The following is a 27,772-nucleotide window of genomic DNA, read 5'->3' as shown; positions in this document are numbered from 1 at the left end:
AATAAATGACTCAAATGCTGACTCTCAAGGACTATAGGAAGAAAATTCTAGTGCCAGAAATAAGTGATTACACACAAGCTCACAAACACAAAACAGGGCACAAGTTTTATGAGACCTTGAAAAACATGGAAGGAGAAATTGTACTTAATTTTCAACATGCTTAAAAATGTACAGGGAGAAAAATCAGCCTTTTTATTTCATTTTTGTCCTCTTCTTCTCTGCCAGGCTTTTAGTCCCAAATGTGACATTTTGGAAAAATTCTAAATGAGCCAGAATATAGAAAAATGTTTCTTAATTCCTTTTTTAAAAAAATAACGGTTTCATGTAATGATTACTTATATCCTATCTATTTACTTTAATTCATATTGGTTGCCTCTACTTAGAATGTCTCTCCCAAGAACTGGCCTCTTATCAGTGCCACTTCCCTCCCAGTCCTCTTCTACAAGGCCAGTACCTTGTCCATTTCTTCTCCACGGAGCAGCTGACACGTGAGAGGTCACAGTGCCAACAAATTCTTTGAACTTTTAAACAGAAATAACCTCTCCCATCTCTAAAATACCACAGCATCAATATTTTTTTTTATAATACTTATGACATTCCACCTGGCGATTCAATTATTTGTATACATGTTTTGTCTCTTGTACCAGACTATAAGGTTTTCTTGGGCTCAAACCCGTCTTCTCTTGGTAGATCCCACAGCAGCCAGCACAGGTGGACTTGGAAGGAAAAAGATGAGAAGAGGAATAGGGGAGGGAGAAAGAAGAGGGGAGAAACAGAAGGCCCAGAGTGTATCAGCAGGCAGGTAAGTGCAGAGCTACCCCAGGGAAGGGCATTCTGCGTGTATTTCTGGTTTCAAATGTCCAAAAGACATACCAATAGGACTGACGTGCCCCCTGGATTTCTGGGAATTCAGCCTTAGGTTGCTAAGAATTCAAAATAAGGAATATAAACTTTAGGAATATAGGTCAAACTCTCCTTTTTTGGCAGTGGAGAAAGGATAAGAGATTGGGGAAATGAAGAAGATTTAAGGTAGAAATCCTCTACCTTTATCCATAAGAAAAACAAAATTTCAGAAGTCCTAAAATAGGTGGTAAAATCAAATAAACGAATTATTCAACTGGTAGTTAAGACCATATGGATGATTCTGCACAAATATTTTCAAACAGCTAGGGAAAAAATGTTTTTTGAATTTCACTTTGATTCCTCTTCCCTGAATTAAAATAATCTCTCACATCTAAATCCAAAGGCATGTTTTCTCCTGGCACTTAAATACTTACCGTCCTCCTCAGGCAGCTCTTCCGGACTAAGTTCCACCAATTCAAACCCATGTTTGATACACCACTCTTGAGCTTTTTGTCGGCTTACACCTAAAATAATATGCAAAAGAATGTCTGTGAGTAAAAATAAAATAAAACATGAATATTTCTGCAATACTCTCCACAAATCTCAAAGTGTTACCCTTATCGTCAATGTTATTCTAAAGGCATCCAAAATAAACTAATATACAAAAAATGATTTCTCAAACCCAAAGTGTCCATTCTCAAAAAATAAAATGTAGGGGCCGGCCCCAAGGTGTAGTGGTTAAGTTCAGCACACTCTGCTTCGGTGGCCTGGGTTTGCGGGTTCGGATCCTGGGCGTGGACATACACCACTCATCAGCCATGCTGTGGTGGTGACTCACATACAAAAATATAGGAAGACTGGCATAGATCTTAGCTCAGGGCTAGTCTTCCTCAGAAAATAAATAAATTAAATTAAATGTAAATATTGCAAGATTCCAAAGAGAAATAGAAGAAAATATTTTTATAAAGTAATAAAGTCACATGAGAGGTACTGTTCTAGGTTAAGGAAACAAATATATTCTGTCCACCAAGGAATGGCAAACCTATGTACCAACAACTACCACCCCACTGGAGTGCCTTACCATTTTCACACACTCTATCACAGACCAAGATCATCACCTCAGGTAACCATGCCTCTGCCAGTGGAAGCCATGAGGAAACACTATCAAGACCAGATTTCTAGAGGGAGGAAAAACAAACACACAAACAAAAATAGGAAAAGGGACGTTAAGGGAACTCACAGAAAATGTAGGGGGGAAAAAAAGAAAGCACAAAATAATTCCTTATTTAAGGTCCATGGAAAACAAAATCTTACTTGTGAGCTGTCAAAGTAAACCACAAATGCTTGGACAGACTCTGCAATCTCGGCAGTGACGAGAAATTTGTTTGGCACCACACATAGGTTGATATCTGCTGAATAGTATTTATTATCAATGGTCCAGGGATAAAATCTCACAGCATCATTGGCAGTCACTTCCACAGTAAGATCTTCTGTTCCAAGGATATCTAAATAAATGACACAACATTACCATGGAAAGGGTAAAACCAATATACTGGTCAATTTTCTCGGTAAGATACCAGATCAGTATGATACTTTGGCTGCTTCTCTTTATGCAAGAATTTCAAAGGGCCTCCCATTTATTAGGGTATTTTCTTCTCCGATCATTTGATTGTAAAAGTAATGGCGACATAATTTAATTCATTGGCTTTTTTCTTTAAGAACACAAAAATTATTGTGACTAGATTAGATAATAGTAGAGAACAAAACAGTCATCTAACCAAACACCCAGAAAAGAGCAAGGAGAAGAGAAAGAATAATGGCTGTATTTATTTTATTGCTTACATACTTCATGGGAAATGGAAGATTACAATAATCTTCAAGAATTTGTAACTACTTTGTACTTACTGCAAGCTAAAAGGGGGACAGCAGTAAGGCTGCACCATTAAAATGGAAGACCTACACATACTCCTTGGACCAAACGCCTACACATTAATTCAACTAATGAAATAAAAGAACGGATACTGATAAATAACCTCAAGTCCATTTATATTCAGCCTTGTTTAGATTCTTTGAAAGCCAGCTCAAATTCCTGTTTGACAAAGACACTTCTGGCAAATTTTAAATATATAATAGCCAAGCAAATTAAATGATTTAGAATATAACTAAATCTTTCAGAAACCCATGTGCAGCATGGCTATAACTAATGAAATTCGTACAGGAAAAGCCAAGTCAATGATGAAGAAATATAGATGTGGTCATGGAACCACAGAAACATTTTGCTTCCATAATGTCATACAATATTTAGAACTGGAAGAAACATTAGAAATTGTTCTAATTTAAACTCCCATCTCTGATGCCCATACCCACAACCTCCGTTTTATACAGATGTGGAAAACGAGCTTAGAGAAGTAAAATGACATGCCACTAATTGGGTTATTACAAGAATATACAGCAAGAGGCCAGCCCAGTGGCACAGTGGTGAAATTCATGCACTCTGCTTCAGTGGCCCGGGTTTCGCTGGTTCGGATCCCAGGCGTAGATCTATGTACCACTTAGCAAGCCATGCTGTGGCAGTGTCCCACGTATAAAGTAGAAGAAGATGGGCACAGATGTTAGCTCAGAGCCAATCTTCCTCAGCAAAAAGAGAAGGATTGGTGGCAGATGTTAGCTCAGGGCTAATCTTCCTCAAAAGAAAGTGAAAAGAAAAGAATATACAGGGGCCAGCCCTGTGGTTGAGTGGTTATGTTTGCATGCTCCACTTCAGCGGCCCAGGGTTTCACCAGTTCGGATCCTGGGTGCAGACATGGCACCACTCATCAGGCCATGCTGAGGCGGTGTCCCACACAGCACAACCAGAGGCACTCACAACTAGAATATACAACTATGTACTGGCGGCTTTGGGGAGAAAAAGAAGGAAAGAAAAAGAAGATTGGCAATAGATGCTAGCTCAAGTGCCAATCTTTAAAAAAAAGAAAAGAAAAAAAAAGAAGATACAGCAAAATAGCCACAAACTCCTTTTCAATGTATACTAAAATGAATATAAAAAATATTCCTCAAACTCACAATTAGCAGGACACAGAAAACTAGAAGTTAAATTTTAAATTCCAGAGCTAAGATTATATACTTGGAATAGTGCCACAGTTTTTGCTCAACAAAAAGATGTGGGGAAATAATTTAGTCCAAAAGCCTGCTAGGAATAATATATAATAATACATAATGCATGTGTGTATGTGTGCATACGTGCATACTTTTCACTGTTAAACTTTCATCATGTGGTTATTAGGAGGAACTAGTCTGCTGAAAATGAAACCTTTTTAACTAAAAAAACTAAATGTAAAATAAATTTAAGACTTTACCTTTGACACAAGTCACACTTTGATACTAACTTTCTACAATTTTTCATCAAAACCAGAATTCTTATTCTTAAATTAAGAGGGTCTGTGCCAAGATTTGAAAATCTGAATTTACCTTGTCCCTTTCAGAAATCAGCAGTTCTTTCTGCTTAATTTCTCCCTAAAGTCATAATCTTTTATTAATTATCAACCAATTCTCTAGCAACCAGCTGCAACGTCCCTCACAGAGCATTACGACAAGTTTAGGGAGGAAACAAGCAGGAAGAAAACAGAAGTTCTTAAAATCAAAGATCCTGTTTTCATGGAAATGTCTCAGAGGAAAAAGACTCCTAGATCAAAGCCTATGTTGCATTCAAAGCTAATATTCCAAACGTCAAGCAGGTGGCACAGCAATATGCCGAAGGCATACGGACAAAGGCAAACTAGACCAAGGAGAGCAGCCAAAGATGCATAAACCGACTTTTTTTAATGGGTAGGAGGAGCCACCATATGGAATCAGTCTTCATTCATGGGTAATCTTTTAAAATAACAAATTGACTATTTTTTTTAAAGGGGGGAAGCACAAAGAGTAAAATAATGAATTCACTTGTTGTTGAGGGTACAGTACAGAGCATGGGGCCAGTACTCCCAACCATCACCATAATCAGTTCCTGATGTTTCCTAACCTGGTTGTGATGTTAAAAACTGGAATAAAATTTGGGTTATGCTTTTTTTCAAATCAGTGTCTTCAACTAACATGAAAAAATAAAATCAATTAAAATAGATACTAACTGCAATTTGGAATATCTGGACCCATTAAGGGAAGTTCATTTTATTAATCAATGTTCAGAATACAAGAGAACAATGTGTGTTACTCCCAGCTCTTAAAATTTCAATTTTATATTGTCTTTGATTTTCAAATGATTAAGTAAATTTACTTAACACAGAGAAAGAAGCTATTCCTTTCTCTTTTCTCTAAACCTAGATGAGAAGAGAACCAATAAGTTGGAAAATGAATTTCACCTTTCAATGTTTCAGTAGTTGGGTGGTTTTTTCTTTTTTTATTCTTTGTGCTGCCTAAAACAACCTGATAGCTCAATTTACTTATCAGATTTTATTTTTAACATTTTACATCTAATCAGATCCTTTCAATGAGGCTGCATATGGACTTTATTATCACATCTGTGCCATATTAGAACCAGAAAGAGAACAGTGAAGACTGCCTCATTCTAGTTCTTATCATCAATATCATAATGTAGAGTTTAATTTAAAAAATGTAAATGTCTACACTGAACACAGCTTTTCTCTCTCATCTTTTCTATTTAGGTTTCAAATGGTTAGCAAGATTATTCTTTTCCAAATTAAAACAAAAGTCACTCCAACGCTTGTGCACATGGCTAAGAGTTTCTAGAGATCAGCCAGTACAATACACTCCTTTCACAGATGAAAAAACTGAGGGCCAGAGAAAAGAAGCCACTTGCTTAACAGGAGCAGAGCCTAAAACAGAATCCAGGCCACCAGCATTCTCTCCTACGACACTGTGATGCACTGCACGTTACGATATTTAGCATGTGAGCTAGATCACACTAAGTGTCTGCTGGTCACAAGCCAAAACTAACCTACGGGCCTACGGCATCCTCTGCCCTTTTATGAAAACCAGAAATAACAGCCAGAACGAGGGCACCAGAATATATGAGCCTGCAGCCCGCCCAGTGAACCCATCAGAAAACTGTCTATGGGTTTCGGGTATTTATGTGTCAAAAGTGAGTCATAGTGATCTTGTGGGGGTTTTTGCCAGACGGCCCTCCTAGAAAAACCTGCCGTGGTCTCCCTTCTGTGCCCTTCACTAAGCTGGATTTTAGTGCAGTCAAAAAGATGCACAAATAAATTCAAGAGCAGCTGCTCCCTCCTCCTGGTGGATGCTGGCCTGTCTCAGTCACACTGTTGGCAGCCACCTGGTGGAGCTGTAATACATCATTTTTTAAGAGACAAACACTAGGTGATTAATTGCCAGGTCTGTTACTACAAACTTGGTTTCACAGCTTAAAATAGTTAATTTGTAGTGTTTTCAGACGAGAAGTTAAACGTCAAGCCGGTTCCAGTAGCAAGTATAACCTTTCCCCCGTTTTAAGTGCAAGAATAAATCTCCTTCCCCATTTGAGGAACTGTGTCACACAGCCATCAACTCCTGTTGACCTTCTCACTTCCTTGGTGAGCTTATGTCCCTACAGTCGCACAGGGCAAGTTAGTGAAAAGGAGCTGAGAGAGTGGAAGGAAGCTCCACGCCAAGGAGGCGCTCCAGTCCCCCACCCCCGACTCCCTCTTCCTCTCAGCCGCCGGCCTGCTCTGCACCACTCCCTCCGCACCCCTCCCGCCCCCGCCGTCCTAAGTCCCCTCTCCAGAGGAGGCCTCAATGTGGGAAGCAATCAAATGAAAGTGAGCCGGCAGCTAGCTTTCCATGGCTCAGAATCAGTAAGAGGTGATACCCCCTTGAGCATGAATTAGGAAGCGGATTGAAGTTCTAAGGTGAATTCCCAAAACACCACAAATAATCTGTTTTCACACACACACACACAAATACACACACTCATATATATTACCCTCACCTACCCACCCAGCCAAAAAGACAAACAGGTGCATTCCAAGCTAAGAGCACTGATACTTATTGTGGATTATTCATATCTCCTTTAGCACTAGAATTAAGGGCATTTTTAATACTGGAGGAACTAATGTACACTTAACTAATCATGACATTCTCTTCGAAGAAAAACTGTCCAGTGGTTAAATCACATTTTCTACGTGAAGGAAGTGACCGCTGCCACCTCAAATCAAGATGCTCCTTCCAGAAACCAGCACTCTTCTGAGAATGCAGCTGGTTGTATTCTTTCTCACAGAATTGAAACTGCCTCTCCAGCCAGATGTCATAACGTCCCACCCAGATACGAGTCTTTCACAGCATCCCCTCTCCGGGGGACCCGAAGTGCCTCTCCCTTCCCTTTGTGACGCTAGTACTAACCAGAACAGAAGAGGCTGTAGAAGAGAGACAGCACGGACCTGGACTCAGATGGACCTGCATTCGACTGCTCTGCAGCAACAACAAATTAACCCTCTGTGTCTCATTTCCTCACCTGCAAATGGGGACACCACTCTTCATATGGCCTCTTGGAGATTAAGTGACACAATGCATAAGAAAGCTTAGGGGGGCGCTGGACACACAGTAGGCCCTCAGTACATGTTCCCTTCCTCCTTCCCGGCTCTGTTTTTGCATATGTGACAGCACTACTGACAAGAGGGTAGGTTAGAGACACATGGAGGAGACTTCATAAGAAACATTACAATTAGGAAATAACCACTTCTTTTAAACTGCTCTGCCCCTCCCTTCCCCAAATACGCCTTCTCATATTTTTCTTTTCCATTGTTAAGGCAGAGACTGAGACAGAAGAGAAAGCAATTAGGAAAATTACAGGAGGCAGCAAAGTCTGACGTCAGTTGAAGGGGAAAGTAGCCATTATGAAAGAAAAGAACTGAGCGAAATGTGATTTGGGAAAAAATATGAAAGCCAGGGTTTTCATTAACTAGCAAGGAAGGGCAAAGCAAGCCCTTTAAAAATCACAATGGCTCCACACTGTTGCAACCGTTTACAATTTCCTGAGAATGTCATACAAGGTGGATGCAGCTCTGTCAAATACTTTGTAGCAGTCTTTAACCGACAGATTATTCCCCAAGGACTAGGAGTAGATCACGGTGCTGCAATGTACACGGCCTTTGTAGCCCACATGGCATTAAAAGGTTAAAACCGGGGGACGTCCAAGTTGGGGCTTTACACAAACGCCGGGAAATCCTTCTCTGTGATTCTCTGAGTAATCATCCTGCAGCCTCCTGGTGCACGTATATGCAAGATTTGTTTCAGTCTACAGGACAGGTCAGCACTGGAGCAGCATTAAGTTGCTGAGGGAGGAAGAACTGGATTGAGCCAAAGCAACAGCCCACCGCTTTCGCTTTAACAAGAGGACAGCAATTCTGGTTTGCTTACAACACTTAATTACCTTTTCCTCACACACTCCCGCTCTCTGCTCATACTCTAAACTCACATTCCACATGCTTTTGGGCTTTTTATATCACAGTGGAAAAGTTTTAAAAGTTGAAGCAGAGGAAATCCAACTCAGTTCTCCTCCTCCTCCTCAAGTTTACTTTCTCCCAATAGCCATCTGGAACGGGTCACCACAGCTTTATCTTAAAATAATCGGGGAAGGGGGGTCTGTGGTTTCTGCTTGCCCTTAGAAGACCTTCAACGCAGTGAGAGACAAACATGCACAAAAGAACATAAAGAAGCTGGGAGGAAGGGGAGAGGGAATACGGGGAAGTGTTTCACAAGGGCCAAGGAGGAGCCACCAGCCTCTAAGTTTTGCGGGCTGCATGCAAAGACCACTTCATCAAACCCACCGCACAGCCGATGGACAATTCTTACCCATCTTGGGGTGGGGGAGGGAGGGGGACGACACGCTTCTTTGATTCCATTACTGTTACTCATCTACTCGAAATCATAGTTCTAGGCATATATCTAAAGCAGTGGTTCTTTATGGGGAAGTATTTTGCCCCCCAGGGGACTCATGTCAACTTTTGGAGACATTTTTGGTTGTCACAAGTGGGGAGATGCTACCTGGCACCTAGTGGGCTGAGGCCAAGAATACTGGTGAACATCTTACACTGCACAGGACAGCCCCACACAACAAAGAATTACCCAGCCCAAAATGTCAATAGTGCTAAGATAGAGAAACCTTGATCTAATGCAAAGAACTTTTTGGAACTGACTTAATTGTATTCATGAAACAAAATAAAAGTTCTAGAATGCAAAGCCGGTTTTATTCTTTCTCACAGAACTGAAACTAGCCTTTCCAGTCAGGCGTCACAACCTCCCACCACAGACATAAATGCCTTCCAGTTGCATCTGATAAAATCTATCTCAAATGTCTTCTTTAATTATTTCAACCACGAAAATTATCTGGAAATTAATCTTAGATGCTCTGAAAATAATTTATGAATGCTGGTTTTCTGGAAAAAAGAACACATAAGCCTAAACAGGACAATTATAAGATGAAAGTAATGTTTATACTCAAATGGTAATTTTTCCAAACAAATCAGCATCAAGCAATAAAAACCTCAACAGAAAATGTCAGTCTGCTCAGGATGACGACAGTATCTGCAGCAGACGCTAACTCTCTCTGAAAGAAGGTAAACATGGTTGAGATGAATTTTGCAAAACAGAGCAAAGTTTAATAAAGAACATTTACTATGAAGCCCTTGTATTCAAATATCGAAAATAAGCTTGGTCCATTGGAAAAACCACAAAGCTAACAGATCCAACATCCCAGTATCCAATAGGTCCTTCAAGAAGGGTCAAATCATGATTAGGCAACACACCGTCAAAGATCATGAAAAAAGAAAACATTGATAAACTGGACTTCATCAAAATTACAACTTCTGCATTTCAAAAGACAGCATAAAGAAAATGAAAAGACAGGCCACAGAATACGAGAAAATACTTGTAAATTATATACATGATAAGGGACTTGTAACCAGAATATATAAAGTACTCTTATAATTCATTGATAAGAAAACAAAAAACCCAATTTAATAATGGGCAAAAGATTTGAACAGATATTTCACCAAAGAAGACATATGAATGGACGATATGCACATGGAAAGATTCTCAACATTACTAGTTATTAAGGAAATGCAAATTAAAACCACAATGAGATACTACCTCACACCCACTAGAATGGCTATAATCAAAAATACAGATAAGTGCTGTCACAAATGTAGAGAAATCGGAACCATCATGCACTGCTGAAGGGAATGTAAAATGGTGCAGCCACTCTGGAAGACAGTTTGACAGTTTCTTAAAATAGTATAATAGTCTCTTAGAATGTCCATAACAGCATTATTCATAACAGCCAAAAAGGAGAAACAACTCAAATGTCTATCAAATGATGAACGGATAAACAAAATGAGGCATATCCACACAACGGAACATGAAGTATGTGCTACAACATGGTGAATCTCCAAAAGATTAAGCTAGGTAAAAGAAGTCAGACACAAGAGACCTCATATTATATAATTTCCTTTATAAAAAATGTCCAGAAAAGGCAAAAAAGACGGAAAGTACATTAGCGATTGCTGGAAGTGGGGGTAGGCATGGGGAGTGACTGCAAATAGCACAAGGTGGCCCTCTAGGATGACAGAAATGTTCTACACTTAAAAAGCAGATGGATTTTATGGCATTTAAATCACCCCTCAATAAAGCTGCTAAAAAACATGGAAGCTGGAAGAAAATGCCCTCACTTTACTCATGAGGCATGTGACTGAGGCACATGTTTTAGACACTCAGAACAATGATGGCACACATAGAGACATTTGGTTAATATTTATGGAATGAAAAGTTAACCTGCTTAAAGTCAGACAGCTAGGAAGAAGGTAGAACTCAGTGCTCGATTCACAAATTTTTCCCCCCACAAAAGTCCTGGAAACCCGAGCAGAATTCAGACAGAACGGCAATTCTCTTGTGTCACATAACAGTGCTGTTTATTACCAAATGAGCACATATTTTCCAGCTCTGGGTACACTGATTTTGATCCAAGCATGATAATACTTTTCCTCACCTCTATGTAGAACCAGCCTTCAGGTCGCTGTGCGGAAAATTAAACCCTAAATAGGTTATTTGTTACTGAACTTAAAACACCATAAAGGCTCTTGAAGAGTTTCACAACTGTCCTCTTTGTCTTAACCTCTGTCAATCTCGCTTCCCGGATAAGTAACTACTAGAGATGTGTTTGTGGTATCTGTGTGCACCAGCTCCAACACAAATACAATGTCGTATTCAGATTATCATTCTTGCCAGACGTATTTAAAACAATTTTCATACTTTAATCTTTTCAAAAAAACGGTTTTATATCAGATTTCATTATTTATAGAGTGTCATTATTTGTTGAGGAATAATACAGGGCAAAAGGCTGCAAGTTGTTTAAACCAAATGACCACTGCATACTTTCTAGATGTTTCTACCTTTTGCTACACAAAAACAAGCAGTTACATGGCCCTGAAATAGAGGTCTGAGTCTAGATTCGCTCAGAATCTCCAGGACGATACAACACTCTCTGTATCATGAACGGTTTGTGCAACATGGGCTAGGTGTCTAATACTTTTCCCACTGGTGTTTCTTCTCCTACTCTCCACCCCCATTTATTGGAATGCCACTTATTAGGAAGACAAATACCTTATAATCATCTCAGCATCGAAAATATCTAAGGGATTAGTCTAAAACTTCACACACAGAGTCAAATTCTCTACTCTACAAGTAAGGAAACAAATTGGGCACCAACAGAGGTGTTTTCATTTATTATTTAACTTATAGTGCATCTAGTAAGGCTCCAATTACCATGAAAGAAAAAGTGTAAACTTATTTATCACGAGCAGAATAGGGATGAGAGCTTGGGTCTTCTTCTAATTTGTGTTTTTCTGTAGCTGCTTGAGGTAGTCTGAGTGGAGCCTTTTGGTTTACTCTGGGAGTAAGTCATCATTTTTGCGTATCCTTATCCCTAGTCATTTTAGTAAAATCTTCTGTAATTTCTCCTATCCCTACCTCCACCTTGAACACACGCAGTTCTGGTTGCCAAGAGGTTCATCACGTTTCACATATAAAAAAGAACTAAAATTGAATCTTGCCCCCCCCCAACTTTTATGAGCTGAACAATCTTAGAAAATCAAAACTTCTCTGAGCTTTAATTTCGTGCACGCACGCACTTGTGTGCCCACAATGGAAGATAACACAGACGCGTTTCAAAGTCCCTTTGGGTCTGGAGAGAATATGAATTTGTATTTAATCTTTCCCTCTTCCTTAGACTGATGACTTAACATCCTTCTTTTAATAAAAATAAAAATCTTAAGCCTTCTTTTAATGTTAATTGAAGTTTTAAAAATATATTAAGTATGATAGCTAAAAATAAATCAAAGTTCTCCCACGCCCATTATCGGCTGAAATCACTGCTTCAGGCTGACTGCCTACTGAATCACACTCTGTGATGACAACTCTAGGCCCTTGTGGCAGCTCCTGCCGGTCCGATCTTTCTTCTTTTGAAGAAAATAAAGACTTGGGAGTATACATTCCAACCAAAGGCCGAGTCCTACCACAACAAAATAAGCAACTTTGCTTACGCAAAAATGATGACTTATTCCCAGAGTAAACCAAAAGGCTCCACTCAGAATACCTCAAGCAGCTACAGAAAAACACAAATTAGAAGGCAACCCAAGCTCTTACCCCTATTCTGTTGCTAGACAATTTCAGCCATGCTGTACAACAGCCCCTACCTTTGAAATGAGAATGTTCTCCTTGGGAAATTACTTGAAGATCCTTTCGTAAACACAGGAGTCTGACAGATCTAGAAACAAACTCTCAGTCTTGCAGAAGAATGAATGTTTCCCAAAGAAGCAAAGTCATAAATGATGGCTGGCTTTGCCCGTGAAATTCCCCAAAGCTTAGCTCACCCATCGCATAACTGAGGCACCTGCTTCTGCAGTTGTAGAAATCTGAGCACATGGGGATTGCTTCTGTAGGCAAATGCACCTGAATTTCAAACAAAAACGTCAATTTCTCTACAAGTGGAGTGTCTACTGCAACTTTAAAATGGGGCTTGACTCTTCAGTTTTCAAAGTTTAAACACACACACAAAAAATTAAGAATGCCAGAGTTAAGAAGCATTACATAATCTGACATAAAAACAAGTCACACGATAACACAGAATTTTACATCTAGAAAAGATGTTCGAGATGATCTGGAACAACCTTTTATTTTTAACGTTAACCCTACATAGTAGGAGTTACTAATATACAACGTCTCTACTTTGAGTTCACTCAATAGAGAAAATAAAAAGGCTACCAGGCATGCGTAATCCTCTCTTTAAACACAGGGCCTCTGGGCAAGGATTTTTCTTTTTTCTTCCCTCAGAATTAAGACTTCAACCATCCTAGATGGAAATGCGAGTATATTTTAAAACCTTCTTTTAGGGTTAATCTTACACCAATGCCACCACCTTCCATTTAAATAGTTCTGCTTGCTAAGGAATTCCAACACATTTCATTCACACATTCCGGGCACAAAATCTTGAATGTGAACAGACGCCCCCGCACTTACTCCCTGACCACTGTGGGCAAGTCACCTTGTATTTCCAAGCCACAGTTTCTTCCTTCATAAAATGGAGAGAACCTAACTTCAGGGGTTCACAGGGATACAAGAACCAAATCAAACGACGTGAAAACATGTTTGGGAAGAGTACTGACACACATAAATGCTTATGATTATACGATCTCCAAATTTCCACATTTCACTAAAAGAAAGAATTGGGCTCCAAATGCGCACACGTAGAACCCGAATGGCTTAGAGCTGCCGAGGTGGCATTACACACTTTACAACCAAACAAGTCTCCAGCGACTCTTCTACCTAAAGCTCCTTCTAGGAAAGTAGAGGAAGAGGTTAAAACTTAGGCATCCACATTTTAATATTTTCAAAGGTGGAGCGCACAGTTTCAGTACTCCCTCTTGAGGGCAGGAACAGTACCTTAGTCATCATTTTGCTACAGTAACTGCCAGACCAGCTCTGTGCTTACTATCAGAGCACACTCTTCCAGAGTAAAAGTGAAATGTTCATATAACATATATGAGGCAGAGAGAAGTCTGGCCTTGGAGTCAGCATACTTGCTCTCACACTGCACACAGCCTTGCACAAGTCCCTCAGGCGTCCCAGCCTTCACTTCCCTTTAAAAGCCTGCACTGTGGGTCTGTAACGCCCCTTATCTGACGTCAGACATCCACCCAAAACACTGAAAGAGGGCCTCTGAGTGACAAAAATGGAAAAACGTTTCTCACAAAGTCTATCACACACTTTATCTATGTAGAGACTTACTGATTTTTATTTCATGTACATTTGTAACAAACTTGGTTATTTCGTTATGAAATGTTTCCCACTGTGAGTTAAAAGCAGTGAAACAGATCGGATGTCGAAGGAAAGAGAAACTGGAGAACCCTAAAGCTTCCTCTTCCTGACACATGGAATGAAACCAAACCTTCCCCCAAATGTAGGTCAGATTCAATCCTAAATCACACGACGGCCTGATATCACAGAACATTTGACGAGTCATTCATTATGGTAGTCTCCATCTCTTAGGCCAAATTAGACTCAATTCATGATCGATTTAATTCAACCCTTCATTACGGGAAAACAGAATAACGCTCAGCAAACACCGCATACTAACGCTATCCACCATCACCCTCCTCATTACCTGGGAAGAATTCTAAAGCCCTCTTTTATAGTTCACTTTTCTACTCAAGCAATCTCTTCACCAACTGCTCTTGTTTTATTTTTCACTACGTAACATTAATGGAATCACAAAGGAAAGGTCATCTAATTTTAACTGCAAGTTGACTTTTGAGTTATCTAAGAGGCATTTCACATATAGCAATAAAGTGCCTTATTTTACAGAAATAATTTTACCCCCAATGACGCTAATGTACTTTAAAGAAGTACAGGGTTACTATTCGCCAACTAGAGGCGGTCAGCTCCTTCAAGGCAGCGTCCACCATTTCTGAACCTTACAGCACGTGACAGACGACCACAGCCATCAGAATACTTCATAAATATTTCTGATATTGGCTTTGAGAGGACTTTGATATATCAGTAATACAAATCCAAATGCATATAATTCTTTTGGCAAGTTAACTACACCAAGAATCTTGTGCAAATTCTGAGACATTCACTAGATGTAATGTACGATGTAATGTTTATTGAAAAATATCAGGGTCAAAATTATATATGAAAATATAAAATATTAAAACACATTTTATATATGTATATAAATTACATATTATATTAAATATATTAGCAATATATAACATATATTTTTGTATTTAAAATTTTAATTAAAAATATAATATATATTAGATATAAAATGTAAAAAATTATACATAAAGTATCAGGATATGGGGCCGGCCTGGTGGCGCAGCGGTTAAGTGCACACATTCCACTTTGGCAGCCTGGGGTTCGCTAGTTCCAATCCCAGGTGCGGACATGGCACCACTCAGACAGCCATGCTGTGGTAGGCGTCCCACATATAAAGTAGAGAAAGATGAGCACGGATGTTAGCTCAGGGCCAGTCTTCCTCAGCAAAAAGAGGAGGATTGGCAGCAGATGTTAGCTCAGGGCTAATCTTCCTTAAAATATATATATATCAGGATAAAAATCACATGTGAGGGCCAGCCATCGTGGCCTAGTGGTTAAGTTCAGTATGCTCTGAGTTGGTGGCCTGGGTTTGGTTCCTGGGCACCAACTTATACCACTTTGTTAGCAGCCATGCTGTGCTGGAGGCCAACACGCTGAAAAAAAAGAGGAAGAGTGGCATGGGTATTAGCTCAGGGCAAATCTTCCTCAGCAAAAAAATGAAAAATTACATATGAAATGTAATTACAATTTTGTTAAATCCATGCATTGGAAAAAAGACTGGAAGGAAATACACAGAAAAGTCAACAGTAATTGTGTTTGGGTAATGAGACCATGGCTGACATTTTCTCTTCTTCATATGCTAAATCTTATTTAATGAGTCTGTACTACTTTTACAATGAGACAATTTTTAAAAAAGAAAAGCAAGGAAATAAATGGGAAAGAGCACAGCTTGGAAGAAATGGCAGAATTAGAGCAGTTAGTTACCATTTAGTAAGCGCTATACACTTTTACCCTCCCAAGGAAATTTTTAAGTGATCACAAATGATAACTAAGTTATAGAATATTTGTGCTGGAGAGACATCCTGTCTAATTCTGTCATTTGACAGCTACAGAAAAAAAATTATAGCTATATGATGCTTTCCAGATTACAAAGTGCTTTCGGAAATATCACATCACCTGTCTTTCAAACAGTCTGTGAGACAGGTTGATACGCCCCATTTTAAGGATCAGGAAACTGAGGGTGAGAGAATGTCCTTTAACAATAACATCTACCATTTATCGAATGTTTACTATGTGCCAGCCTCTGGGTTAAGCACCATGATCCTGTGAAAACTGTCATCATTTTACAGATAAGAAAACCGAAGGGCAGAGGTTAAGTGTGCTCACTCTCTTGCAGCTGAGAGTCGCTGCTCCGACCTGAAGCCACACACTGAAAACAAGAGTCCTGCGTTATAATCAACCTCACTGAGTCCTTCAGTGGAAGAGCTGAGCTATGACCCAGCCCTGTGCTCTCTACACTGGTCTCCTCGCCTACGGTTTCTTTTCAGTTACTTAGTTTGACAGCCACTATGAAGGTCCAGAGGCAAAGGGAGTAGGCCCAGTCTTACCCAAAAACTAATGCTGGCGGAGGGCCTTCGTCCTAGGAGGAAGGCAAGGCAGCGAACAACTACAGCGGAGGGGACAAGCCAACAGCCTTATATACATCAAGGGGGAGCCCGAACCTCAAGAACAGGGATAGCAACAAAACCCACAATTCCTGCACCTTACACTCGCGTAACTCGCGACCATTTCCAGAGCGCCTTTCGGTTCACCTCCAAGAATTCCCGCAACAGCCCGCGGGCTGGGCGGGCGGGCATTAGCACCACTTTACAGAAAAAGCTGGAAGAAACGCAACAGTGGGACGGGCAGGAAGAAAAGCAAAGAAGGGAAGAACTAGGGGCAGACACCTGGGGGGACTGGGCACCCCGACCGAGTCTGAGGGGCACCCGAGGAGCCACAGGCCCCTGCCGAGCGGAGGGACAGCCCAAGGCCCACGGCAGGGACAAGGAGCCAGAGGGAGGCCGTGGTGCTGAGGCTGTCGCCCGCCCAGGCCCGCGGGTCCGGGAGGTGGCCCAGGAGCCTCCGTACTCACGCTGGACCAGCCTGTCCCCGGTGAAGGAGGAGGAGCAGCTGGTGACGAGCGCGCAGGGGACGCCTGCAGCCATAGCCCCGCTCGCGAGCCGGTTCCGTCCGGGAGCCGCTTCCGCCTTGGGCTGCACCACGGCGGCCGGCGCGCGGGGGAGACACGCCAGGACGGGCGCGTTCTCGGAACGGCGCGGCTGCCCTGACTCCTCCCTCGCCCCCTCTTCCGCTCCCGGTTTAGAACAGGCCAGGCTGCGCTTGGTGTTGCCATGGGGACGAGCACCCTCCGCGGGCGGTTTCCGCGCCTGGGGACTGCGTCCTCCGCTGGGAGGCATCCCTCCCGGGTCCTAGCCATGGCGCAAGAGGCTGAGAACTGCGACCCCATCGGAACCATCTTAATCCAGGTGGGAAATGTGTCTTTCCCGGCCCTGCCCAGCTAAGACCCTTCTGAGCGAGCTGCGGCAGCGCAGATCTACTTGCGCCCACCCATTTGGAGCGGCGCCCCCAGACGGCCTAGATCACGCGAGCGGCACCACCTCTCAGAGAACTCCCAAATATGCCAACCCAGATCTGGTCCACTAGCCGCCTCCTGTGCCTTACCCTGGAGGTTGCGCTCCAGAAGCACGACCATTCTGCCTCTGTTATAACTCGAAAACCATACACGTCACGCCGGAACCTTTACTTCGGAAAAATCCATCTTACACTGAGGCACCATGTTAAAAATGTTATGTTCTGAAAAATTTGAACCCATGATGTGGGGGCGATACAAATCAGCCACACTGGGGAGGTGATAAATTTGGGGAGAAATTGAAACGTGTGAACTGATTTTCTTAAGCACCCAAATTTTGGGGATCTAAAAGTTCCTTGCAAATAAATGAGTCCTGGGGATGTAATGTACAGCATGGTGACTATAGTTAATAATACTGTATTGTATATTTGAAAGTTGCAAACAGAGTAGATCTTAAAAGTTCTCATCGCAAGAAAAAAAAGTTGTAACTATGTGTGGTGATGGATGTTAACTAGACTTATTGTGATGATCATTTAACAATATATACAAATAGCGAATCATTGTGTTGTACACCTGAAACTGTTATATGTCAATTATATCCCAATAAAAATAAATAAGATAAAAGTCCGTTGCTTGGGAACACACACAGAACAATATATTAAAGATAATGGATTGCAAATCAAGTTAAAGTTTTCAATATGAAAATGTGACAAATTTAAAAACTCTGGGAAATAACATTTTCTAATCTGAGGAGGGGAAATATCAAGAAAGTCTTTACTTCCCCAGTACAACTCAGTTTGTGACAGTTACACTCAGATTTTTCCAAAATGGGAAAAGCATTTTGTTGTTTTTTCACATTTACATATGGTAGTTTTAAAACATTTCCATATATCATCCCTTTTAACTTTTGTATTTAGCTCTATTTGATTAAGGCTTGAAGTGATTTGCCTAAGGTCACTCTATTAGGACTTTCACTCAGATCTGCAATGGGTCTAATTTTTCTTCCTGATTTTGGTCTGTTATCTCCCATCTGGGAGAGACTTCTTTAAATTCACCTTTTCCAAAATACAAACCCCTACCCTCACCAATTTCATAGACTTCCCTATCATGAGTCATACCCAGATCATGTTACCTCACCTTTTATTATCCTCTCTTTCTCCATCTCCCTAGAATGAGTTTAGCCAAACTGCAAAGTCTGAGGGAAGTCTCTATAAGACTGCCCTCACTGTGACACCAGGCGCAAGTTCAGGGGTCGCCAGAGCCATCCTCACTTCAGACCAACTGTCTACAAATTTGGGGGCCCCGACCACCTCACACTGGCTGATTTGCTAGAGCAACTCAGACTAATGCATTTACAGTCTCTAGTTCCTCTAGAGGTTGGAACTGATGGGAGCATGGCTCAAAGCCCCCATCACAAATCACATTGTTAGACTGTCTGGTGGCCAAAGCCCTCAAGCAAAGCCACTCCTATCAGGCAGGACACTCGGGGCCTAGAGATCGCCTCCCCCAGTGTCCAAGGGCAAAGCCAAGACCCTTCTTTGGGAAGAGCTAAGAATAGTCACATCCATGCTGATCAGCACCCTACTTGCGGGTGGAGGGCTGTGTAGAGAAAGAGAGCTTACCTGTTAACCTGATTATCGAGGCTGGTCTCTGGATACGGTGTAAAACCCTCCCTGGTACCATGTAGACTGTCTATAACAAGGAAATGTGGAGACTCCACTACTCTCCTGCTGAGTCCCGAGTGTTCGTGAGCACACAGCACCACTCTCAGACATGCCAACAGATTTCACTTCTACCTGGGGCTGTGATCTGCTTCCTGCAAACAGGCTGCCAATAAGCAGCACCTCTAGTGGAGAGAACGCTTGGCTGGGAGTCAGAATCCTGAGGTCTGACCCTGGCAATGACACTCTTCCAGTGGCTCACTGGCTCATCACTTCACCTCTCTGGGCCTCAGTTTTTTCTTCTGGAGGATACACAGCTGGGATTCGATCCAACTCTGATTCTAAATTGGCCCAATTTCCCCAAAGCTACATCATTTCTCTTTACTGTAAAGTGGACTTCCTTTGCTGTTAGCCTAGGCAATCGAATTGTTTCTGTCAATTTATATATTATATATATTTGCCAGAAAAGCAGAGGTACTTCAAATCTCCACTTGTTTCACCCTAATAGAGTACGTGAGGTCGGGGTCTCAATCAGATCCGTGAAGCAACTCTTTAGACGATTGGTTCTCAAGCGTGGTCCTAGGACCAGCATCCTCAGCACCAGCTGGGAACTTGTGAGAAATGCAGATTTGCAGACCCCACTCCAGACCTACTAAATCAGAAGCTCTGGAGGTGGGCACCAGCAACCTTTTTTACAAACCTTTCGGATAACTCTGATGCACACTCAAGTCTGAGAGCTACTGCTTGAGATCATATTGTAAAATAGGAGCTGCAATATGATTTCAAAGAAAAAGAATCAAAGCTAACATGGTGTTTACCAGGTATCATGCACGATTCTAAGTGCTGTGTATATTTTAGCTCATTTAATCCTTACAACAGACCTATCACATAAGTACAATTATTATTTCATGCTATGGAAAGGAAACCAACCAAAGATGAGCATTGCGGGTAGACCCATATACATAGAAAACGTAAGCAATCTTCTCAAACCCTCCATCAATCATGGTAGAAAAAGAAAGTCTTTTTTGAATCCTGCCTTTTCCATTGAATTTTCCCCAACCTTTAGTTTTGTATATTTATAAATTTACATTAGTATATTTGTAGATATTATGCATGCACTGGTTAGTGGCTAGGCTCGAAGGCTCTGGATTCAGACTGCCTAGATTAACCAGCTGTGTTACCTTGCACAGGTTACTTAACCACTTTAAACCTCAGATTTCCTCAAGTATAAAATGAAGATAATAGTATAAACTCCTTCTTAGAAGGCTTCTAAGGATTAAAATATAGGATAACACATAAAGTATAATACTCAACTTAGGTCTAGGGTGGGGCCTGAAAATGTGAATTACTAAAACATTCCCAGGGGAAGCTGGTGCTGCCCCAGGCACCAAGGCTGGGATGAAGGTGCCATTAACAGAGAGAGGGAAGCCAGGAGGAATCCACTCTTTATTTACAGAGATCCTGTTTTTATTTAAATTTTGACATTGTATTCATCATAAAGCTTTGCATTAATTTTGAGGTTTTTTAAATCTTGCATTATAATATTTATTTGAAAAAATACTCAATAGATGTTAGTTATTGGTAGATCTAGTCGCTTCCTCTTTAATATTACTTAGTTTTATGTACATTTCTTTGTCTTTTCAAAGTTAGCCTACTTTTTACTCTAAGCTACTGGAAGAAAAGGAAAAATTGATTTTCACCTGCCTTTTTAACCAGGATTACTCCATTCTCTACTAGAACTTTACGGGTGTTGCTATTTGGCAAACAAGCTATGCCTTGTTTCCCTGATGGAAGCTGATTTTTTGGATATCCCATTTTACCTGGCACAGGATTGGGACATAGATCCTGGGTCTCTGGATAATGATCTACTCATTAATTCAGTCTCCAATAATGTATGCTATGTGCAAAAATGAATGGAACTGGAATAACACTATTATTTAGAAAATATAATAGATGGTACAAGTTAATAATGAAGGTAGTATTTTGATAAAATGTCTAAAATACTTAAGAGAAAATAAGTAAAAAAAGGTCAGTGCTCTAAATTATAAACTCTTTGACTTACTGTGAAAACGTGCCTTATATGTTTGGATTTTTCAGGGCAGTTCTCATTGTTAATATTCCATCCCATTGTCAGATCATGTATCAAGGTCCATGTTTTTAGTTTTGGTTCAGGAAATATGTTTATCGTCTCCACGTGGAGTTCTACTAGGCAGCGTTTCGTTAACTACTACTTTCACTTTCAAGTCTATAATTCAGACTTTTTGCAATTTTAGCGGGATCTTTCCTCAACTAATCAGAATAGTGGGGTTTTACTATAGTGGTAACAATCATCATTGTAATTAAAATGGTAGCCAATTTTTAGTGAGAGCCAAACGCTGTGCTGAGAGCTTTAGATTATCTCAAGTCCGAACAACAACTCTACTAAGCAGGTGTTACTTTTAGCCCCATCTGCAGAAGAAGAAACTAAGGTACAAAGCTGTAAAGTGACTTGCCCACAGTGATAAATCCAGTGTGTCGATCCTTAACGGGTTACGGCATGTTTGTGAAACAATCTTGAAGAAGTTTGGTGTTGACTCTGGGCTGTTTCCTGGGTGCTTTCATTCGTTAGCAGCTCTTAGAAGCTTTGTTTTTGCGATTTATTAATAATAACGTCCTGCCTTTTTAACACATCTTTATAAATGCTTGCTTGACCCAACAATTAAACATATGTTTGTGCAAAGCAAGGATTACCTAGTCTTGCAATCAAAATTAGCTTTTTAATTAGTTTTGGAAATCATATTTCAAAAACCCAACAGTTGTAATGTTAACACCAACCTTATAAATATCGGAGCTAATTGACAGCTTGATATTTCACTGTCTTTTTCATCAATCCCTCTGTCTGATTTGCCAGGAGCATACAACATAACAATGAATGGGAAAGTGATGAGAATGACTTGGCCAACCTCCATCTTTAGAAGAGACGAATCAAATGGGATTACAAGACTGCTTTTGACAATATGGAGCCCGATTGCATGGCTCTTTTAAATTCTAGAGCAAATCTTTGACATTAAATCTTTCAAGGGCTTCTATTAAGCAGCCCTGTCCCCAAATTGTCAAAATAATAATCTCCCTCCAAGTAGGAAATGTATGGAAAGTGATGCGTTTGATGGTCACGGAGATGACGGGTGACACGTAAAATAGAAGAAAGAAAGAAAGAACGAACAGAGATTTAGAACTTAATCTCTTTTCCTACTCAAGTCTGATGACACATTTCCTACAATACTTGCCTCTATTGCAATTATACAAACAGATGTGTGGTTGTTAAAGGGGAGAAAAAAGTATATGGTAAGAAAGGTAAAAAGCTCTTGAGAAAGATTAGGAGAGCAATTCAAATCAATGGGCATTGACTAAGTGCCAGTTATGTGCAAGGAGTCTCACTAGATTTTACAGTTCAGGAGAGGAGAATTTTGTTCTGTGTCCTCCTGTGTGGCTGGTCCTGTACAAAGCACTTTACATACTTTAATTCGTTTTGTTCTTGCCAGTATTCTGAGAGGTAGCTATTTATCCCCATTTTACAGATAAAAACAGTGAAGTTCTAAAAAGCTAAGTAAATCTGCCAAGATCAGTTTAGTAAAGGAGGAAACAGGACTCTAGTTCATATCTGTCTGGCTCCAAAGCCTATATTCATTCACTTTCACATGTATTGCCTCATTTTCATTCAACAATTCTATGAAGTAGAGTAATTCTTTTGTTATCCCTTGGTGAAGAAACTAGAGAAAATATGGATGGTGCACATGGACATCTTAACTATGTACCAGACCAATTACGTATTATCTCAGGACTCCATGAAGAAGTATAATTGTCCACACAAGCCAGATGAAGAAATCAGACCTTTGGTTCCCTGATAAGTAAGCTAGTGCAGTGTTCACTCCCTCCCACAGCTGACAGGTGTAATTACAGAATGATACATGAAGCTGCAAATGCTACAGATACTAGAGCTACGAGAGGGAAATTCAGCACATTCAAAGGATGAACCAAAAATTGTGGGCCTGGAAGTGGGGATTGCCCTTGAACTGCTTCTTTTTACTTTCCAAATGTCTTTAGACAATAGATGGTCAATCAGCTTGCAACAGTAATTTGGACAAAACAATCGAGAGAAGAACATCTTCATCCTCAGTGCCTACAAGCAAACAGTAGGTGTGTTCAAATTTCAATCTGTGAGCCCTGAAGGCTTTACACGACAATTTGTGCAGAGTACAAATGACCAGGTGTGTCTGCCAAGACTGTGATGCCCATTGGTGAAAAGATGCAAATTCTGATCTTTTGACTCCTTGGCTCCGTGGGAACATTCGAGAGGTAATCGATAACATAGGCTGGATCAAGGTGTAGGTCCAGTTATACTAACACAGAAAAGGTAACTGTTTCAAAATGCCTTTAGCAACCCAGTCTGCAGATTGTTATTGGTGTGAGTATTGCTGAAACAGGTGTTGGGTTCATACTTTTGCATAACAAAATGTTTTTCTTGTGGCAGCAGCCCATACAATAATTGGTGCCATCTGTATTTATCCGCAGAAGTTTGGTTTCTAATATGAAAGCAAAGAATCTTATGCTGTCTAATTTCGTAGTGCCCATTTTATTCTGAGGGGGCTTGCCATCGGAGAGATGTTCATCATTTCCAAGGGTAATACACATTGAAGGAAAATGTTACAGTAATAATACGTTGCTTTTTCTTTATGGATCATTTTCATTTCTGACTATGTAAAATAAAATCAAGACCATACACCTATGGAGCTTCTTCAGAGCTGTAAGTGGCGAAGATCCAGCCAGAATGGAAAACTAACAGGCCCTGCCAACATATTTACAATTCTCTTTTTAAAGGCACTGCTTCTATTAGAACCTCTCTTTACTGGAAGTTTTCTATTTTCTCACCTCTTAACCAATTAGTAGAAATCGGAATCTGGCACAAACTGCTTATCATCTCTGGCTCAACTGCTTTACCCTCTGAGAAAGCTCAATCGTGGAGTTACAGTTTTGTCTTGGATCTCTTACTAAAAGAGGAAGTACAAATAGAAAGTCGTATGAAAGCTTAGTTTCTTTAATTCTGAAAGACAATAATGGAATATTCTAATAAAGCATATTTTAGAACCACAGAGACTGTCCTTTTCAATAAATACCATAAAATTCAACTTTATTATCTCTAGCAATTCAAGAAAATTGCAAACCTTTAAAATAACTGTTGCAGGTGGACTATGTACGTATTTTTTCAATATTTTATATTTTTTATCCTTATAGGTCCATGAAGACCTTTATCAGTTAAAGGAGAAATTAACAAACTTCCCACTTGAGGAAAAAGGAGAGACTTTAGACATTCGGAATCTTGAAACAGCAATCAAAAGGACTGAAGTGGGGTTAAAAGTAAGTAGAGATTTAGATATTAAATAAGAGATGGGAAGAAGACAAAGATTCTTCCAGAAGAAAAGAATTGTGGTTCTCACAGGATGCTGTGTAATCCTGTGGCAGAGGTGGACTTAGATTCACCTCTCATTCCTTTCCTTTTATTTCATGATAATGATGATTATTACTGATTGATTGGTTTACATCCTGAAACAATCCACAAAGAATTTAAAATACTGATAATCTAAGATTATGCAGTGATAACCCTAAAATGTGGTTTGATAAAAAGAATTTCGAATTTAAAAAAATAATCACTATTAGTCCAACAATATGCCTGACCAAAAAGAATTCATACCACTCCATTGCAGAGAGTTTCCATCAAATTCACTGGATTCTAAAAAATAAGAGGACTTTTCCCAAATAGCTTAAATATTTTGAGATTTGTCATTTTTTTTCTTGCTTCAGAGCTCATGGGTTTTTTAATGAGGAAGATTGGCCCTAAACTAACATTTATTGCCAATCTTCCTCTTTTTTTTTTTTTTCTCCTCAAAGCCCCCCGGACATAGGTGTATATTCTAGTTGTACATCCTTCTAGTTGTGCTGTGTGAGATGCCACCTCAGCACGGCCTGATGAGCTGTACTAGATCCGTGCCCAGGATCCGAACTGGCAAACCCTGGGCCACCAAAGCAGAGCACGGGAACTTCACCACTCAGCCACGGGGCTGGCTCCTTGAGATTAGTCATTTTTGTGATATTGTAACACAGTGGGTAAAACTAAAGAAATATACTCATATTGGAACAGAGGGAAAAAGCAGATAGGGACTTCATCATTATAGATGGATCTAAGGGCAGGGGAGAATCCAATCTTCAGACCAGGATAATATTCATTTATAAAACAAGGATGTCTTAGTACATGGGTCCAAATAAAGTCCAGCTCCATCTTCTAGATCTCTAACTGTCAGTGTCTCTGCTCTTGCTTCAGACTTTCACTCTACCATGTTATCACTTCATTGCTCAGCTCCGGAGGCAGTGAGGGAGCTGGTGTATTTTGTAGCCTCATGAGACTAGCACATCATTGTTCTATATTACCTGATGGTGAGCGGGCTGGGCCCAGCTGGAGTCTTTGGGTTGGCCATTTTAAATAATCTGTTACCTAAAGGCCAAATTCTTTCCTCGGATGGATGCTTGCTTGAAGTGCTCATAAGAGAAAGACATTACTCCATGTCTGAATTGCCTAGAAATTTACCTGGCTAAGCAATTTACTGACTATTGTACATAGTTTCATTTGTGACAAGGTCTACAGGTCACTCAAGCTTTGAGTCTCAGTTGTTTATTATGCTTTTTGGGATAGTTAAAGTAATTTGGCCTTGAGATGCCTAATGATACCTTAGGCATGTGATAACCACATAGCATGTTGTCTTTTGCCTTAATTACACTATTCAGAGTGTTAACCTAATGAACTGGAGTAAATTAGCTGAGTATCTTAAGTCCATATAATGGCCTAAACTTGAACTTTTCTGTAACAGATTCACATTGAGAAGTATTTAAATGTTGTAAACCAACACGTGTTAACGATTCCTGTTAACGATGATAGCGTATATTCTCCTCACACTTCCAAATGGTAAGTAAAATAGCCATTTCGGGGTCCAAAATAAGTACAATAAAAAAATAACTTTTCTTGTTCAGGTGAGATTACTGTAAAAACAAAATTTTCTTGGCTTTGTTCATATCCATTCCACTAATTTCAGTAGAGGTTTTGCATACAAAGTTAATGGCAGCATTTGGACTTTAATAAAGTTTATTCTGGGTTACTTTTATTGAGTTCTAACGCTTGAAACCATGATAATTATTTCCAGGTCTTAGTTTTGGTGTTACTCTTTTTTTTTTTTTTTTTTTTTTTTAGTGAAAGGTATCCAAAATTCAACTCCTAAAGGAAATATTTTAATGTAAATCAGTTTTTACGCTATTCATGTGGTACTTTCTATACAATTTTTAGTATGTCATATGTGCTTTATTGTAAAGATGATTTTGGTATCCAGGGTAAACAAAACAAAAATAATAAAACTTGCCTGAAATCCTCCTTATGTAATACATTCCTAAGAGATGATTTATCAAAAGTAGAATTGAGTTAAAGAGAAATGACCTTGCCTCGCTTTGGACCTTCTCACATATAGGCTTCCTGAATTTGAGTGTACGTAGATTAAGGTTTTGTACTAAGCTTAAAAATCCTGTGGCCCTATTTGCATTGTAAATATACACCAAGCATAAGTGAATAATATCGGACAGTGAGGTCAAGTTTCAGAAACAGTGCACGAGGAAACATGGAAACGTACTGGCATAGCCAAGTCCTGCACTCAGTATGGGGAGCAGGGCCTTGGATAAAAATCGTACCTGCTTCCTTTCCCCCACGTGATGTAGAGCCACAGGCATCCGTCATCCCCTGGTAGAGACAGCCCTTCCCTGCTCTGTCTAGGTTTTAGTCATTTATGTCTTTGATTTTTACATTTGGGAATTAAAATATGACCTGCAAATAGGTTAATATACACAATCTTTTAAAACAAGGAATCTGTAGGGAAAATAATAAGAAGGATACCATCTTGGAACAAAAAGCATACATCACATATGACAGGAATATCCCTTTTACAACAGTCACAAGATTGCTTTGCTAGCACAGCAGGTCAGTGGTTACAAGGTGAGCGCAGCAGGTCGGTAATTAGTCCTTAGTTTCTAGGAAGAGATCTTTATCCTTAAGGAAGTGCCAATATCGGGGGAAGCTACGTCCCTATCTTTAAGGGCATCATTCTTGTCTTTGGGACATCATAAATGTTTAAAGCAGATGTACAATGTGTACTCAACAGGCCACATCAGGCCCTTTTGGAAAAACAAGGTCAGGGCAAATTAGTTTGAAACCAAATGGCTTCCTCATATACTCCAATATATGCTATTGCTCTTCCTTTGTTATATGTCACCAACCCTAATGAAACTTCTCCTGTCCTGTCTCCAGGTTTCTCTTTGTCCTCTTATCTTGACAAGGAGCAGAGAATCTGGGCTATAGATTTGCGGGTTACAATAGCTGAAAAGAGGAACCTAGGAAGCAATTGCAGCTATAGAGAACCAAACAGAAAGCTTCTGGCAGAGACTTTTTCTTGTGCAGTTCTTCTCCCTT

General features: G+C 40.1%; 2 protein-coding genes across 2 annotated transcripts in view; one reads left to right on the top strand and one right to left on the bottom strand.

The window, feature by feature from the left end:
- AAGAB (alpha and gamma adaptin binding protein) overlaps nt 1-17,287 on the bottom strand; it is a 49,606-nt gene extending 32,319 nt beyond the window's left edge. Inside the window, exons 1-4 of the mRNA XM_014856220.3 lie at nt 17,075-17,287; nt 2,158-2,348; nt 1,925-2,021; nt 1,278-1,367 (exon numbers count right to left, since the gene is read on the bottom strand). Coding sequence (XP_014711706.1) covers nt 1,278-1,367; nt 1,925-2,021; nt 2,158-2,348; nt 17,075-17,147 — 451 coding nt within the window. The 5' untranslated portion in view covers nt 17,148-17,287. The remainder of the gene's footprint in view (nt 1-1,277; nt 1,368-1,924; nt 2,022-2,157; nt 2,349-17,074) is intronic.
- Nucleotides 17,288-17,346: 59 nt separating this feature from the next.
- IQCH (IQ motif containing H) overlaps nt 17,347-27,772 on the top strand; it is a 177,027-nt gene continuing 166,601 nt past the window's right edge. Inside the window, exons 1-3 of the mRNA XM_070499300.1 lie at nt 17,347-17,468; nt 24,505-24,627; nt 26,133-26,227. Coding sequence (XP_070355401.1) covers nt 17,418-17,468; nt 24,505-24,627; nt 26,133-26,227 — 269 coding nt within the window. The 5' untranslated portion in view covers nt 17,347-17,417. The remainder of the gene's footprint in view (nt 17,469-24,504; nt 24,628-26,132; nt 26,228-27,772) is intronic.

Source organism: Equus asinus, chromosome 2 (assembly GCF_041296235.1).
Source record: "Equus asinus isolate D_3611 breed Donkey chromosome 2, EquAss-T2T_v2, whole genome shotgun sequence".
NCBI classification, from domain to species: domain Eukaryota; kingdom Metazoa; phylum Chordata; class Mammalia; order Perissodactyla; family Equidae; genus Equus; species Equus asinus.
The sequence above is the reverse complement of the archived record's forward strand: the minus strand, read 5'-3'. Positions and strand labels throughout refer to the sequence as shown.